Source organism: Pteropus medius, unplaced genomic scaffold (genome assembly GCF_902729225.1).
Source record: "Pteropus medius unplaced genomic scaffold, Ma_sr-lr_union100, whole genome shotgun sequence".
Taxonomy (NCBI): domain Eukaryota; kingdom Metazoa; phylum Chordata; class Mammalia; order Chiroptera; family Pteropodidae; genus Pteropus; species Pteropus medius.
The window spans coordinates 12542960-12560285 of NW_024350926.1; the positions used below are offsets into that span (position 1 = coordinate 12542960).

Below are 17326 nucleotides of genomic sequence, written 5' to 3' on the forward strand. Positions count from 1 at the left end.
TGCGGGGCAGGAGCGCGGCCCCCGCGGCGGGATGCGGGGCAGGAGCGCGGCCCCCGCGGCGGGATGCGGGGCAGGAGCGGGGCCCCGCGGCCGGTCGTGCGGAGGGGCGAGCACACGTCCCCCGGGAGCCGGGAGCCCGCGCCGCGCTGGGAGGAGGAGCTGCGGTCCCCGAGCGCCAGAGGCCGCGAGTCCGGCCGGCCCCTGGGAGACCGCGGGGCACGTCGCAGAGTCCGCGTCCTCGGCGTGTGTTTATTTTTGGCATTTGGTGCAAAGGATGCTCTCGAGGCGGCAGCAGCGCCGATGTGAAGATTTTCACAGCCAGGAACTCGGGTTGGGGGGTGATGTCCCTTGTCCAAGCCACGTCTTCAAAACGGCCAGATGTTTGCATCTCTCGCTGTCACCGTCCCAGTGGGCTTGCCAGGTGCATGGGGATGTTTCTAGAAAATAAAGTTTCACACCCGTGGTCGCTTTATAATCCTAAATTGGAGAGTATATACACATGTACATGCTTTAATCCCGCTGGACCAGAAGACAGAAGTGAAGACTGAACACAGTTTCAGAAGTGTGTGCGTGACCGTCCTTCCTAAATTGGTCACAGCGGACCTGAGGGTGACGAGTCCCCTTCAGGCCCGTGTCTGCAAACTCCCCGTGTTGGCTCAACCAGAAAGGGAAATAATTCTTGCATTTCCCTCCTCCCCCTCTCGTTCTCACTCTTCACACACTTTCAGTTCGTCGTGCTCTGAGGCGTGAGCAGCGAGCCTGGCTCACGGCAGGCCCGGGCCCGAGACCAGCGCGGGTGAGCCGGCTGGGCGGGTCGTTCTCACCTTCGAACCTCTTGCCCAGCTGCCAGGCCCTGGCCGGCAAGTAGCCTGGCATTTTATAAATTCTGAAGCTTCCTCATAGCCTCTCTCCCATTCCAAAGGTCCTTGGTACTAAATTGAGTATTTTGTCAATGAAATTTAAACTAAATAGCTTGTTTCCCCGGTTTTGAATTTTGAACTTGTGCGTGCGTAAGCCATGTTCTGCCAATACAGCCACAGCTCCCCGTACCACACTTGCCATCAGCAGAAGGCCCCAGTAGTAGTCATGATTGGCAGGTGTCTGTTAAGAAACTATTCAAATGCCCCCTCCTTGTGCTACGAAGTTTATTAATATTCCTCAGATTATATTTTTATGAAGTTTCGTGATAGAAAATAAGAAATACTTTTGTGTGTTAGACTACTCATATGAAGCTGGTATTACGACTTCAGAAGGATTAGATAAAATGGATCTCGTAGATCGCAAAACCCAATGAGTTGCGATTTCTTCTTCTGTAAATGAAAAAGTTTAAATGAAATTCCAAGAAAGTTATTAGGTCTCATTTAATCTTCAGCAATAAAAGAAAGAGTATATGTGTGTGACTTTAATCAATTACTTTACCAATTCTGATTTCTTTTTAAATTTTGAGAGCAAATAGAAGAAAGATACCTTGAAAAGCAGAAGAAAAGTCTACCAGAATTAAAAAGGAAAATATAAAGTATTTTTTTGTGTTAAATATTCAAAACTATTGTTTCACTTTTCTACAAAGTCAAGTACCTCCCCCTTGCCGTGACCTTCCCCCAAATAACAGAAACTTCATCATTTATTGGACACTGAATTTATTCTCATTTTATTTTCAGTGGCCTAAGAACAAGATTGTCATACAAAACTACCAAATGAAAATCGCAAAAGTTCCTCCTTTAAAAACCAAAATAGATTAGCCGTGAGCATAACAGCATCACTGGCTCGTGAGGGTGGAAAGAATCTTTTTTTTAATGTGAAAGACAAGATCTTCTTCTGGCAGGAAAATTGTAGGATACATAAAATACTTTAGAAATCTAGATATGACTCCTGGAAACAGCCATTTTTTGACAGCTAATTTCTCATGGAGGTTCACAGAGAAAGAGAAAGAAAAAGGAGAGGTTTTTTTTGTTTTTGCGGGGTTTTTTTGTTTTTTGTTTTTTTGTTTTTTTTGAATGAAAGCGATAAAATCTGCAGGAGGGGGAGAAAATGAAGAAGGAGGCAGGAACCAGCAAGGAAAGCCCTGTGACATGAACCAGACCTGCCCGTGGTGCCGCGTGCGTCTCCTTGAATCTCTTCCTCTTCCTCAGAGATCCGGCTCAATTTTACAGCTCATGACCTGAGCCAACAACAGCCAGGGCATGCCTGCTACAATTCCACACCGTGACGACAAAAGCAGGCTTGTCCTGATTACCAAGATCTGTCTGTGCATCTCGTTGCATCTTTCACCTGACAGGTAAAATTGAGTTTCTGGCGGCAGACAGTGGGACCAGAGGTCAAACGATTCGCGATGCTTAGCTACCACTTGTTCCTGTAAATACGCCTCAGCAGTCAGGATCTGGCGAAAAATAAGCAGATCGGACAAGATCATTTAAGCAGCCGTGGAGCAAAACGAAAGTGAATTCTTTTTTCTCGTGCATTTTTAAATCTCCAGGAGGCTGTTGAATTTTTGAAGTATCCCCTAAAGGTATAAGGCACACCAGAAATCACCCCTGTCGTCTGCATTAGAGACACATTTATTATTAGTCCATGTGTCATATTTTCCTCTTGCTATTAAGCACCACTGTCTAAGGTTATCATATAAAAAGAGAGCGTCAGAAAAAAAAGATTATGAAACGTAATTACCATCGCTCGAGTGTCTGTCAGCAGATGAATGGATTAAGGAGACATAGTCCACACACAAGAGAATGTTATTCAACCATGAGAACATCCTGCCATCTGTGACAACAGGGATGGACCTGGAGGGCCTTCTGCCAGGTAACATGAATCAGACAGAGAAGGACATGATCCCTCTTTTCTGTGGAATCTGAAGAAAACGAACCCAGACACAGAGAGTAGGATGGTGGTGACCAGGGCCTGGAGCGGGGGACATGGGGTCTAAGGGCAGCGATGTCCAGTTATAAGATGAATCTACTCTTAAAAATAATTGAACGTAAGGTAAAATGGTGACTACTCATGACACATGAATAAAAGTAGCATAGCTTTAAATAAAAAGTGGCATGTATGTGTATGTATATAGTGTTATATTATCCAGTCATAAAAAGGGATGAAATTCTTTTACGTGCTTCAACGTGGATAGTAACCGAATTAAACCAGACCAAAAAGGACACATCCTGTACGGTCCCACCCCCGAAGTGCCTAGAACGAGCAGATTCGTAGAAACGGAAAGCAGAGAGGCGGTCATGGCGTGGGGGGGCGGAGGGGTGTCAGTCTCTAAGGACACGGAGTTTCACTTCGGGACAAAGACAAGTTCCGGGAATGGGCAGTCAACATGGTAAGTGTGCTTTAGGCCACCGAATTGTATACTTAAAAAAAGGTTAACATGGTAAATTTTATGACAATAAAAAAATAACTGACTAAACGTTAGAAAGAGTACTTCCTCGTAGTACAGATACTCCCTTCGCAGTGAGGCGAAGCGTGGGGAGGGCTGCTCCGTGTCGTGAAGAACAAACACTCCAGGCGCGGGTCTGCAAGATTTTCACCCCGGCCTCGGCTCCGTCACGCACCAGCGATAAAAACGTCAGCAAGTCCTTCCCACTGTAGTGTCTTCCAGTTACAGGAGCCAACAGGGTCGTCGTGAGGACTACCCTTAAAAAGAAATAATGCATAGAGAGTGCTTTGTAAAATGCAACCGCTACACAAGCGAATGGGGGAAATTTTATGAGCTATTATTCCTTTAAGGGGCTTGGTCATCATAATCTTATCGCTGAAACGCACTTGCTGATTCCTATTTCTATAACCTAAAATAGTCAAGTTATTGTTGGTAAGATTCAGCCAGACTGGCTTTTTAAAAAGCTTTTCTCTATGTAAAGTATTGAATCATAAATTTTTAGAATTAAAAAAAAAGCTGAATTTCTGAGGAAACCCGTTTCTGTTTACCATTATTATGGCGAATGGACCATTAGTCTTATCCATTTATGTTATTTTTATCCCTCTGTTCATTATTTAGCCTCGTCGTACACACCTTAGGAAGAAGGGTTAACTATATTACACATTATATCTCTTCTAGGAAAAAAAGCGGACTGCGATCGTATTTAATTTCAAGTATTGAAAAAAATTTAGTTTGCTACCTGCTCTCATCTTCCATTTAAAACCGTGCATCTGTCTCTGCACTGTTTGGCTGTATCTAGTCGTGCGACATGGCACTGTATCCAATGAGACGTCACCCTATAAAATTCTTTAGATACATAATTACGTGGAAAAATAAATATTTTAAAAGCAACCTAAATCTCTTGTTCTAGCATCATAAATTAATGCCAAAATCAATGGGGTGGAAATGAATGTCAACTAACTTTTTGTTTCTTCCCTCAGTGGTTATGTCTTCGACTACGATTACTACCGAGACGACTTCTATAACCGGTATGTAACTTGTTCGTCTTTGTTTCCCTTTGATTTAAATTATCTTTTATCTCTTTCGCACATTTCAGTCACAGGCATTCTCGATCCATGTGTTTAAAATAATATTTTTTAGTAAAACTAAAAGAAAATACTAAGTCTGCAGAAACACAGATTCGCCAGATTTTCCCGTTTTTATTATACTTACTTGAGTTTGCTGCGTCGCCGACTTTCGGGACGTGGAAGGTGCTTAAGCCTAACATCTGCCTTCTGATGTTCGGATAATATCCCAGAGATTTAATTAACCAATAGTATTTTCCAGATCTGCTGTTGACTTTGAATTCATGAACCTTCTAAAGTTCATCTGCTTTCGTATGACACTTTGAAAATGCGGGGTGGGTTAGCTTTGGTAAAAATCATGGACAGGTCCTGCTTTGCATCGTACTGTGGGACCGCGAGAGCAAAACATGCAAAGCAATGTGGTCAGTGGGGGCGAGATGGGATTTTTTTCACGACCTTGGAAAATGTTTGTCAAAATATCAAAAACTCTCCTACTATTGGTTATAAGTATATAGGGAATTTACAATAAGACTAATACTGATTTAGCACACTGTAATTTAAAAAGGTAAAAATATTGAGAACTAGCGTGTGTTATTGGTTTGTACAAAAGACCGATTTATCGAAGTCGTCACGCGGGGCTTGCTTGCCGATGGCGCCGCTGCTCCTCCCACGGGGAAAGCTGCCGGACCCCAGCCTAGGGGCTGGGCAGCCGGGGCACCTGTCGAGGGCTGTGTCCCTGGTTCTTCTGAGTGCAGTGTTTTTGCCAGGGTCCCTTCTTCTCGGGCACCTCCGCCTCTTCCCGTCACATCACGGCTTCGCTCGTCCGTGTCGGTCTGCTTGCTTGGCCTCCATTCCTCCGGCATCTCAGACGGAAGCCGGTCAGCAACCCCGTCTGCTGTTTCTCCTGTAATTCCGTGACATTTCCTTTGAATTCCGTCCCCGTGTCACCGCACGTTCATCTTTGCTGACCAGTTCCCTGTCCGGGTTACCCGTTTTTACAAAATACCATATGGTTTATCATGAGACGACAAGAGACAATACAACCCCACGCTCTCAGTCATGTGTGACCGGGGTGACAGACGCTCAATGACCAGGAGCGACGTGACTGCTGACTGTCATTTGCTTAGTGATTTGTGCACTGAAGACCCGGCAGCAAAGTTTGGACTTTGGGAAATTACTCACAGTTATTGTCGCCGCTGAAATTTGATTGTTGCTGTTGAGACATTGGGGTTATTTAACTAAACATCGGTGGTTGACATTCAGAGATAGATATGCAAAGTGAGGACACTTTGTATATCTCTACGTAGACAATGGACACACAAAAAAACGAGGTGTCTTTTAAGCCTTTAATTATAAGTTCTATTCAAACAAAAATTCCCAGTACATATATACAATGGAATATTACTCAGCCATAAGAAGAGATGAAATACTGCCATTAGCGACAACATGGATGGACCTTGAGATAATCACGCTAAGCGAAATAAGCCAGACAGAAAAGGTTGAAAATCACATGATATCACTGATATGTGGGATATAAACCTAAAAGCAACAAATGAACAGGGACATGGACATTGGACTAGTGGTTACCAGAGGGAAGGGGAGAGAGGCAGGGGGAGGGGCAAAAATAAATAAAAATCTTTAAAAAATAAATAAGTAAATAAAATATTTTTAAAAAATTCTCAAGACATGAAAGGGCAGAGTCAGGAGAAGGGTTTGTCGACATTTAAGTTGGGAAGAAACTCCGTGAGCCCTGGTCAGGGCCTCTGCTCCAGCCATGCGGGTCTTCCCCAGCTGTCCTCGGTTCCAGGGAGCACGGGGTCCCCCAGCCCCAGGCCTGGCCCTGGGCTGTCCCCGCTCCTCCCTCCTCTGTCGTCACCCAGGGCAGAGGGCGACAGGAGAGCCACTCTCAGACTCATCAGGCTCCTCCGTTCCCCCCTCCAGCACCCAGCGCCCCTCCTCCCGGCTCTGCGTGCTGCGTCCCTCTCTGCGATGACAGCCTTTGATGGGCGGCCACCTCCCTTCGTCCCCGAGAGCAGGAAAGGTACATGGCTTCGCTTGTCCGTGTGTGCTCCGGCACGTCCATGAAGCCTCACACGTAGCGGGTGCTCGATTTGTTATTATTTATTCATCTCCTTACATTTAGAAAGATTTTGGTTTTCCCAAGATCACACAGTTAACTAGTGACAAAGCTATAATCATAACCTATTTTTTTTAGATTCGATAACCGGCTGCGTGAATGTGGGAGGGTTGGCGGGGGGCACCTCAGTGCACGCAGTTCGGTAAAGGAAGCTGCCTTCCCCAGATGGGAGCCGGAGCCACGGCCACCATGTTTGATGGCTGAGGTAGCCAGCTGCCTCACTCGCTATGCCTCCACGGCCAGGTAGGAATTTTTAAGGATGATTTTCTCAAATCGTTTCCATCATTTCTACAAAATATATTATTTTAAATATTAACTAGCTTATAGTAACTTATACAAAAAAAAAAAATGATTCAAGGTCTTGGCAGCAGCATTACGATAACCCCATTCACTGTTAAGAGAAGATGACACTTAAGTGGTCTCCAAGCCATTTGAACATTTTCATTTTCGACGACGTTAAAGACGGATTCTAATACGGCTTTTGTTTCAAGTCTCTACGCATGAAGTTTTAAATTAGTATGCGCTGTTTCTTCGTCTGTCACTGTGAAACGGCTTTAGCATTTTCATCTCTTCGGTATGTTCTAAGATGTGACTTTCTTCCACATCTGAAGGATTTCTAGCTAAAATGGAGTTTGGCCTAGATGGCGAGAGACCCGAGTTCTGGACAAGTAGTCAGGCCTTTCATTTTCTCACCTTTAAAAGGGAGCCAACATCTGTATTTTTTTTTACTGTGTATAAATTATAGATTAATGAAATCGTTAATTAGGTTAGAGATCATTAGATAGACGAATGGATGGACGGACGGACGGATGGACGAACGGACAGACAGACCTTACCTGCCAAAGAGCAAGAGCCCTAACCAGCCATAATGTTAGCCTGAAGCTTTCAGCTTACGCTGAACAATTTCCAGGTCACTCCCTCGTCTTACGCAGTCTGCTCGGCGGTAAGTGTGCAGATGAGCGTGCTTGGATTGCGGACAGACCGTCTGAGCAGCCGGTGGTCTCGTTTGCGTGTTTGCCATCGCGCCTGCCGCTGGTGGGGAGTTCCCTGTGAGCCCAGGTCCCCGTGAACGCCGGACCGTGAACCGGAGGCGGGACAATGTAGTCGCTCGCCAAGTCAGCGCTGACCGTCTCGCCCGCAGTGGTCCCTCGGAAGTTACAGTCTGCTTGTATTTATGGTTATTTTTTTTTTTTTTTACTCGTGTTGCAAACTTGGGCAAGTTATTTAATTCATTAAACCCTGTTGTCTCGTCCGTGAAGTGAGCACGGAATGAATTCCTGCCTCGCGAGGCTGAGGATTAAATGAAGTAGCATATGCGTGATGGTCGGCATCGTGCCTGGTAGGCTTTCGGTGCTTCATCAGCACTGGCTGCTCAGAACGGCCAGCGGTGACCGTCCCCAGTGATGGCGAATGGGCTTCTCCTAGTCATCTTCATGCAGAAGTGTCCCTGTGGATGAGAAGCGAGCAGAGGGTCAGCTGTCCTTCCAGAACGGTTCGTCGGATCGCCTCTGGACTATTCTGTGTGTCTTGTTGTCCTCCTTCTGCCCCCGATCAACTCCAGATGCAACTGAGCACGCGACCGGCAGAGAGAGAGAGCCTTTGGCCATTCCCTTTCACCGCGGGCTCCTGCATTTTGGGTCAGGACAACAGAAATCACCTAGTTATATTTCACAGGGACAGTCGCAGCTAACATCATCTAACCAGGTACTGAGGATCCGAAAAAGCAGCAGGAAAACTATGACACAATGGATTCCGCTAACCCTGGAGCAGCCACGCCCCCAGGGCTAGGGGATGGGAAGAGGCCGGCATGGTCAGATGCTGAGGTAGAAAAGGGACCTTTAGAGCTGGCACTGAGCGGGCACTTCTACTCGGCCATGCTGCTGTGTCTGAGCCCAGGGGGGCGGCCGTGGGGCTGGAACCCCGACCTCTTTGAGGGGTGCGATGACACTGTTCTGCCGGTGTTGCAAATGACCCAAACTGGATTCAGCCGCCACTACTGGAATGAATTGCTGCTTCTCCCCAGGCACCCAGGCTGGAGTGATGGTGACGAGAACAGGAAGCCAAAGCAAAAACAAAGCTGTTTGGGTACGTTGGCCCAGCAGTAACTTTCCCAAAGACTAAGTTAATTTCTATCCATAATTTCGGGGATCACGAAGTGTATCACTAAATAATAGACTTGAGTCGTTGTTCTAAACTTTTATCGTTTCGTACGATCCAAAGCATTGGCCAGTAATTTCCAGCATTCAATTGCATTTTCTTCTAAAAGGTCAAGTCTGGCTCCAAATGAAGGACGTTACATGTTATTAAAACGAAACATAAATATTTATACTCTTCCAAGTAAAGAAAAGGAGATACGTGCCTAAAATTACATTGAATTGCCCCAGGGAACATTTTCAATTTCTGAGATATTAGCAGTTTTAAGCCAGACTTTTTTCCACTATATCAGCAGGAGCACCGGGCGGCTTGTCACCTCCAGGAATGAGTAAACTTCTGATAACAGAGAAAAACAATGCCGTCGGCGCTTTACCGCACAGAAAACACATTACTCGTAAATGACTCACGCGGACATTGTTCCACTCCGGGACGATTCTGACCTCGTGTAAATTAACAGAAGGGAAGCCGACGGAGATGCAGTTAATGGAAAGGCGCCCCTGTCGAGTTGCCATTGTTTCAGATCATTGATTACAGAGCACAGTATATATTCATGAATATCGGAAAAACATATTAGCGAGCGGCAACGTCTGTTTCATTATGCAAATTTAAATTACCATCTGCTAGAGTGGCGGACACTTAAAATGTCTGGAGGCAGCAGCGTGGCACAGTTGGCGGCGGGTGTGACTCTGAAGCGGAGATGAGTTTCGGGGCCCGGTGGGCATGAGTTGGCTGTTTGCACTGGGGCGAGTCACCTCCTTTTTTACAGGTCTCTTTCCTGGGCAAAATGACTTAACAAAACCTACATTGCAGAATTATAAGAGTTAAATAATAGAATGTGGCTCCATAGTATACGGTTAGCACATCTGCTTTACACGCAGAAGGTCTTGGGTTCGTGCCCCAGTGGAGCCACAGTCCACGGCCTACAGCCATGTCCCCCTGAACAAGCCTGATGTCTGATCTTGGAAGCTAAGCAGGGCCGGGCCTGGTTAGTACTTGGATGGGAGACCACCTAGGAAGATCGGGTGCTGTAGGCATAAATAATAATTTTCAAAAAGAGAGTTAAATAATAAAAGAACCATTTTATTGCTACTCAAACGTGTTAACTTTCTGATTACCCAATGCTGTACGCAAGCAGTAGCAAACAGCGAATTTGTACAAAATAGGAAGATTATATTAAGGTCAAAATATTGCAAGAAAAGATCATTCAAGATTTCAATAGCTTGCCTTTAAAAGCATTTCCAAGAAGTATTTGCCCCAGATTGGGTTGGGAAGGTCACTAAAAATCTTGGGAAAGTTTCATGACCAAAAAAAAAAGAAATCAAATATTTACTGTCTCAAGCAAAACGTACCTTTAAAAATTATTTTCTGATTCAATGGTAACCAAAAGCTTATCTGAGGTCAGGGTGGAATTACAGACAGATTTTAAGAATTTTGGTAGTTCAAACTGTAGAAAACAGATACACTATATCTTTATACTACATATATTACAGACTATGTATAGTATAAAGTCGTTCCTGTGAATTTCAAACATATCCTTTCTTAAAAATAAAAGGGCACCTTAATTTGCTTTTTTGTATCTGTCAGAAGTCAAGCAAACTGAAGAGGAGGGGTCAAGGTTGGGTGGAGACAGGGGGACGATCTCTGGCTATCGATTTTCATTCACCTGCTCAGAGACCCCCGTGGGAGCATGGCCGAAAACCGGGGAGCCCAGTGGGTTGGCCCCCCATCTCAACCACATATTTTTGTTAGCATTAACCACGTAGAGACTATAAGAGTTGATCCGAGTACGTGAAGCGAAGAACTCTTTTCACGAGGGGAATTTGAAAGAAAATAAGGAACCGTCAGTGCTTTAAATCATCGTTTATCTAAAATGAAAGCTTCGTGTTCAGTGGCAAAATACTATGCCAATGCTGCATTTTCAAAATTTTTTCTCGAATTTTAAAACTGTATCAGTCGGCGGTGGAAAATAGGCACCGAGTCAAGTCCATCGGGCAGCGATTTATCCAGTTGTGGTTATTTCACCTGAGAAGAGGCACCGTGGCGATGACGTAAACAGCGGGACCACTGGGCAGGCACGAGAAGCTGTTTAAATATAAACCGAAGAGAATTGGCCAGAAGACGCGACTGTGCATTATCTCGTGCTTTCAATTACATGAAAAACATGGACACTAGTGGGAAAAGGTTTGGCGAACGATACTAATTGTTTTAGAGTGTGGTTTTTTCATGTGTTTTTCCTGAAAATGTTGCTTTATTATCGTTGATGCTTAATAATAACAACCTTTTAATGAAAAGCAAGTATTCAAAACTGTATTCATTTTATATGCCAACATGCCATTGAATCGCCTTTGTTGGAAAGAGCAGCTATCTGTTGACAGCTAATATCCTTATTCTTTCTAGAGACAAGTCATGTCTATTTTTATCAAGTTAATATGAAAATTATTTACCAGTTTTTAGCTTTTGCTATTTAATAAAATCACATGTCTCACATATTATTAAACAAAATTCCAAACAAGAAGTAGGCACATGAAAAGTAGAAGAAATGTTTATTAAATAAAACAGCTTAAATCTTCGCATTTCCTCGGTGGGTTGCTTTTATTAAAACACGACTACGTTTATTTTATTTACTGCTTGAGAGTAAGTCTTTTACATTCCTGTTTTACAAGAGACCTTGGGGAAGAGAGAATTATGTTTGGCTTCCTTATAAACCATTATCTACTTGGTCAGTCAATATTAGGGGAAAAACAGGATTCTTGGGTCTTTTAGAGCTTTTATTTTAAAATAGACCTTGGGGAAGGAAAAATGATGTGTTTGGCTTCGTGTAAATAGTTCTCTATTTGATCAGTAAGTACAGGGGAAACCATTATCCTGACTGAGCAATATTAGGTAAAATGAAGACCCATTAAAAAGAAGAAGAACTGTAATTCTAAGAGGTGAAGGAGCGAAAAGCTGAGAGGCAGGAGCGTTAAGCTCCTAACTCGCCTGTGGGATCCGGGTTCCGTGCTGTTCTGCGGGTTCTTCGTCTGTGTGTCAGCACTGTCTGCCGATCCAGCACTTTGGAAAGGCGAAATGTCTGAGTTACGAGACGCAGAGTTCTGACGAGAAAGCCGATGCGCGGGTCTCCTCCGTGAGCTGCCTTTCACCCACCTCCCCCTGCATCCGGAAGAACCCCACGTCCCATCCCATAATCCCAGAAAACCCCCCGCGTCCCATCCTTACCATGTCAGCTCTTTATCCGTCGGGACGATCTCCCGTCTTCCTTTCACTTCTCGTCATCTCAAGTGCGCCCAGGGAAAGTTAAGAAACGCCCAACTCTGTTAGATTCTGTGAAATTAAAAATAAGGCCCCCTTGTGAAGTCCCCAGTCCTGGCTTGAGCTTCGTTTTGCAAACCGCATGTCACTTTGAAAATGCTCAGTCCTGATGCCGCACGTCTCCCTATCAGAGCGGCAGGAAGAACTGGTAAAACCTTACCGATGCTCGGAGGGAAAGGAGTCATCCCACTCTGAAGCAGTTCCCCCAAGCATTCAGCGAACAGGGGCTACGCTCTGTAGCGATTATCCTGTCTCATCGTAACTGAAGACGCGGTGACGAGGGTGGCCGTGCTGGCCTGCTTTTTCGTGGCGGCATCCTTCCATCGTTACGTATTTCAGTGGGCTTTCGAGGTTTTCGTAACCCCACGCACAGATTAGCTTACTTCGGGAAGCTGCTGGGCTGCATTTTCGTGGCCCGGGGAATGCTCCGTCCAGAACACCTGGCCTTTCATCTCGAGAGGCAGGGCCCACCCTGCGAGAGATGGCTCTGTGGCTCTGTTTCTTTCTGGAAAAGTGGTTTGGGTTCACTGACCTAAGGTGCTCTGAGAATTCAGCTCAGAAGTGAGTAATGCAGACCTTGCTTCGCGGTGGCAATGGGGGCGGTCGTGGCTGGCCCTCGGGACTTCTCGGGCCCTGGCGGTGCAGATGCAGACGTACCCCCTCGGCCTCGCCCGCTTGCACCCTTCGAAGTGAACCGTGTATGGCGACACCCACGACCTGTTCTCTGCGAGCAGTTCCCGGGCTGCTGGACTTCGCTGGTTCGCAGAGGACGGGGTCTCCCTGGAGCTCTCGGTCCCTTCCTGCCCCTCTCCAGACGCCTCTCAGTTGTTCTCAGCTTGTTTGTTTCCCAGACGTTTCTAACGCTTTGGCTTTCTGACGCTGGAGACATTTCTAGAACTCGGTTCTGCTTCCAGTATGGGTTATATACTACTTTTTTTCCCCAAACGAATGAATGAATATTTGGAAACCAGCTTATCTTAATTGTTGTTATAGCTTTCAAAAAAGAATTATCCTATGTTCATCTGTATGTGTAAATAAGAAGCAAAGTTATGAAATAACCTATTAGAAGAGATTTTTTAATTTTCTTTTCTATTCTGGTTTTCTCATTGCTGACATTTGCAATAGATTATTTTTATCGTCAGGTTTAAAGCCCTTGTGAGAACATGATCTATGTAATGATGTCACAGTAAAATGTGTAACAATCATCCTTCTAAGTCAGTAATGCTCTTTATAATGAATAACAGCACATCTGGTTCGCTGGCGAAGAGTCTTTAAAAATAAATGAGTAAATACATCCTCATTTTTTTGTTCTAAATGTTTGTGATTCTCAAATGTGCTAAGTCACATGAAAATGTTTTGTCTGTGTGTACACAGTATAAAATGGAGCTTTTGAAAACCCAGTGGATTACACGTTTATATAAATGAGTAAATGCACATACTCATTCCTGTCATCGTTTAATGAAAATGCACCGATTGTGGCGCATCCCACGTTTCACTTTTTACCAAAAGCTGCGAAGAGCGCCGTCGGCATTTCCTCTTGTGAGGGAAATCTTCAGTGGCCGATCGGACAAACACCTGTCGTCTCAGCTGGCACGCCCAGCAGACGGTCAGAACGACAACGCGGATGCGTGTTTCCCTCCGGCGCGGTGGTCCGCAGAGCTTGCCCCGGGCCCGCAGCATCTCAGCCGAGTCCCGTCCCCATTGTCCTCGCTCACGACGCCCTTAGAGCCGTGCACTGTCCCAGGTCACCCCTCACAGCTGTTTCCGTTACCCCGGTCTGACTTTCCGAGCTGTTTGGCGATGGGACAGATTTCCTGGGATTTGGTCCTGGCTCCGCACACTCGCTTCCTGTCTTCAGACCAGGTGCTGATCAGTGTCTGATGGGTGAGCGGGTCATTTCCGGCGGTAAAGGGGACATCCCTTAAGCCGGGCTCAGTGTGGTTGCCGCGAAGCACGTGGCACTGCGGGGGCCAAGCTCGTTGTCCCGCATCATGCCTTGCAGACGGGTTCCCGCGGGAGACTCGGAGTCTGGAGTCGGGAGGCGTAGACCGTGCTCTCCCGTCTTTCGAGAAACGAGCCTTCTAGGGAAGACCCGTTTCCAGATGTGACAGGGCGGCAGCGAGGACGAGCCGTGCGCTGACGTCCCCCGCGAGGCCTGCTCGGCATCGCTCCACGCCTTGGCGTGAGGAGCTTCTGGGCGAAACCATTGCGCCCGGGCAGACGCCGACTCACGACACCCGTTTGTGTCTCCCGAAGGTTATTCGAGTACCACGGCCGCGTGCCGCCGCCGCCCCGCACGGCCATCCCCCTGAAGCGCCCCAGAGTGGCCGTCACCACAACTCGCCGGGGCAAAGGCGTCTTCTCCATGAAGGGGGCGTCGAGATCGGCCGTCAGCGGGTCGTCTTCAGGCTCCAAATGTGAGTGACCGCCTTTACTCGTTTCCTTTAAGGAGGGCGGGGTGTGTCCTGGTCACCGACAAAGCCTGTCGCGGCAGGTGCCGCCGGGGACCGTGGAGGGTCCGCTGTGTGTGCAGCGCCAGGGACGCCCGCAGGGGTGAGAAACGCGTCTGCTATCCCACCGCACACCATGGCGGGGGCACAGGCGCCAGCATGGGGGACAAAGCCCGGGGCCGACTTGTAAACGCGCATCGCAGCAGATAACGAGCCCCCGGCCCCCCCGCGCTGTGACAGTGAAGTCCTGACATAGAACATGTCGCTTTCGGCAGACGAATGACTCCACTCCTGAAGGGGTCTTCCCAGAGGACCGTTACGTGACGTTAGAGCGTGTCCGCTCACTCGAAAACGCATCAGGGTGACCAAGGGGGCAAACTGTACAGGTGACGTTCAGCACGGGACTCGCCACACCGTTCTGAGTCGTGGGAGTTACGGGTCTGAAAACGTGTTTACTGCCGTCAAAAATAAAAGAACGTTCACAAACGTCACATTAGTAAAATGCAGAGGCACAAACTTCTCAACTAAACGCACCCGTAAATTTTTATATAGGCTGATAAAACTTTATACAGACCGATCTAGGAAAAGCTCGAATTTGTTATTCCTAAGGGAAAAAGAGGGGCGTGTCCTGCACTCTGTGAGCGGAGAAGAGACAGACAATAAGCAGGCAAATCGAGCTACGAAGTGGCACGTGGTGGACTGTCACTACGTCAAAGGCCAAGGCAGAGTGGCCGACAGAGAAGGCGGCAGCGCTGTCTCACAGGTAGTCCGTGCCTGCCCCTCGGGCAGGTGACACCTGAGCAGAGGCCGGAAGCAGGTGCGGCAGCAGGGGCGTGAGCTCCGAAGCTGCCGGGGCGGAGGGCGCCATCGACGGGACGTCGCGAGGGCCACGGGGGCAGATGCGGCTGGACACGAGGCTGCAGAGCGGAGGGAGCCGAGCCCGGTGCAGTCTCTGTGGATACTTTGCCCTGTGTTCGCTTTGAAAACAAAGTTTATCAGTAGGAACGTAAGTGGCCTTTCGGCCACACTGTGTCAGGGTGTCCCGAGCCCCCGGGGACATCCAGCATCCCTGGCCCCGAAGGCCGGGAGCCCCCCTGGAATCCATAAGCAGCGCAAACACCCTCCTGCGTATCAGAGTGTCCCGCCCTTGGGCAGCCTGTCCCTGGCAAGTGCGGCTTAACCGTGCGCCCCTCAGACGCCGGAGGGCCCCTCCCCGTCACCCCAGTGTCACAGAGACTCTGGGGTCACTGTAAAGGACACATCGTCCGTACTGCTCGAGTGGTTCCGTTGTTTGAGCTTTTCCAGTTTTTGATTTCTAGTTTTCCTTGCATCGTGGAGAGAGAACAGGGGTCACGGAAGTCTTTCGCGAGGATTTTACTGAGAATGTCTGTCGGTTCCGTGGTGCTCAGACGTCCTCAGGGGCCGTGTAAGCGGAATGTGTTTTCTGCTTCTGGGGCAGGACGCGTGCGCGTGTTGGACCCCGCACAGGTGCCCGCAGACATGCTCTTTGTGGCAAATCGATGTCGGGTTTGGAAGGCAAGTGTTTCAGACCCTCCGTCCGGACGGTGATTGTATGACGTCCTTTTCTTTTCGTGGGGTTTTTTATATCACACGTTGCTTGGATGGTTTTTATGTCAAAGTTTGTAATAACAACAGGAAAAGAATAACAGCTCACACCTTTTCAGTGTGGACGATAGCTGTTGTCCCGAGCACTTTACCTGCATTGGCTCCTTTGTTGCTCATAAAGGAGTAAAGTCATAACTGCCCGGTAGGTGAGCTGTCATTGTCATTCACATCTCACAGGTGTGTGATCTCGCATGAACGTCGCGGTCTGCTTCTGGAGCATCTCGTCCTCGCTCGAACCCTTTCCGATACCGCCTCTCTCTAACTTCTCGGAGAATTGTAACCTTTCAGCTTATGTCAAATCCCACTTACCGGCTTTGGCCTTGAATTCTTTGCTGCCTGATGCTTCGCCTGAGCCTCCGCCGACACGGCCCCGTGGGTTTGCATCTCCCTGCTATGCACATCGATTTCCGGCCTTTGTTTGCGTGTTAGTCTCCTAGGGCAGCCATACCAGGATAAATGATCGCAAACCAGATGGTTTAACACAACAGAAATTCGGAGGCTGGCAGTCTGAACCCGAGGGGCCTTGCTCTCTCTCTGGGTAATCTGGGGGACAGGCCATCCCACACCCTCCTCTTGTTTCTGCTCTGCTGGAAAATCACGGGTGTCCCTGGGGTACAGACACCCCACCCCGGTCTCCGCTTCCGTTGTCACGTGCCGTTCTCCGGTGTCGGTGACCGTCTGTCCTCTTCTTAGGAGGACACCCGCTGGCCTCATCTTGGATACATCTGTGACGCAGATCTGTTTCCGAGGTCACGGTCACAGGGCCCGGCCGTCAGGGCTTCAGCGCGTCTTCCTGGGGAACATATTTCAGCCCATCCTACTATCGCTTTGCTTCTCCGTGTCTTCTGAAAACAACACATATCTGGATTTCGTTTTTGAAGACGATATGAAAGTCTTTGTTTTTCGATAGGGAAATTGAACTCGTTTACATTTAGTTGATTGATCTATTGGCTCCTATTCCTTCCACTCTTATTTCAGGTGTATAATTTATTGTTTCCTCCTTTTTTTCTTCCCTTCCTTCTGCTTCCTTAGTGAATTTTCTCTCAACTCCTGTCTCTTCCAAAACTGCCTTGATGTGGGTTTTCTGCTAGGCCTCCCTGGTTCATTAGTGGCAATTACACGTATTAAACGATGGTAAATAAATCTGTATTTCTCCACTGACCTCCTAAAATGAAACGACAGTATTCTAACTCCCACCCCAGACCCGAGCTTCGGA

General features: G+C 47.4%; 1 protein-coding gene and 1 pseudogene across 1 annotated transcript in view; both read left to right on the forward strand.

Annotated features, from left to right (window-relative positions):
- Positions 1-17326, forward strand: part of RALYL (RALY RNA binding protein like) — a 197543-nt gene that overhangs the window by 143100 nt on the left and 37117 nt on the right. The window contains exons 4-5 of the mRNA XM_039841950.1: positions 4351-4398; positions 14291-14451. Coding sequence (XP_039697884.1) covers positions 4351-4398; positions 14291-14451 — 209 coding nt within the window. The remainder of the gene's footprint in view (positions 1-4350; positions 4399-14290; positions 14452-17326) is intronic.
- On the forward strand, positions 9644-9759 carry LOC120585606 (uncharacterized; annotated as a pseudogene).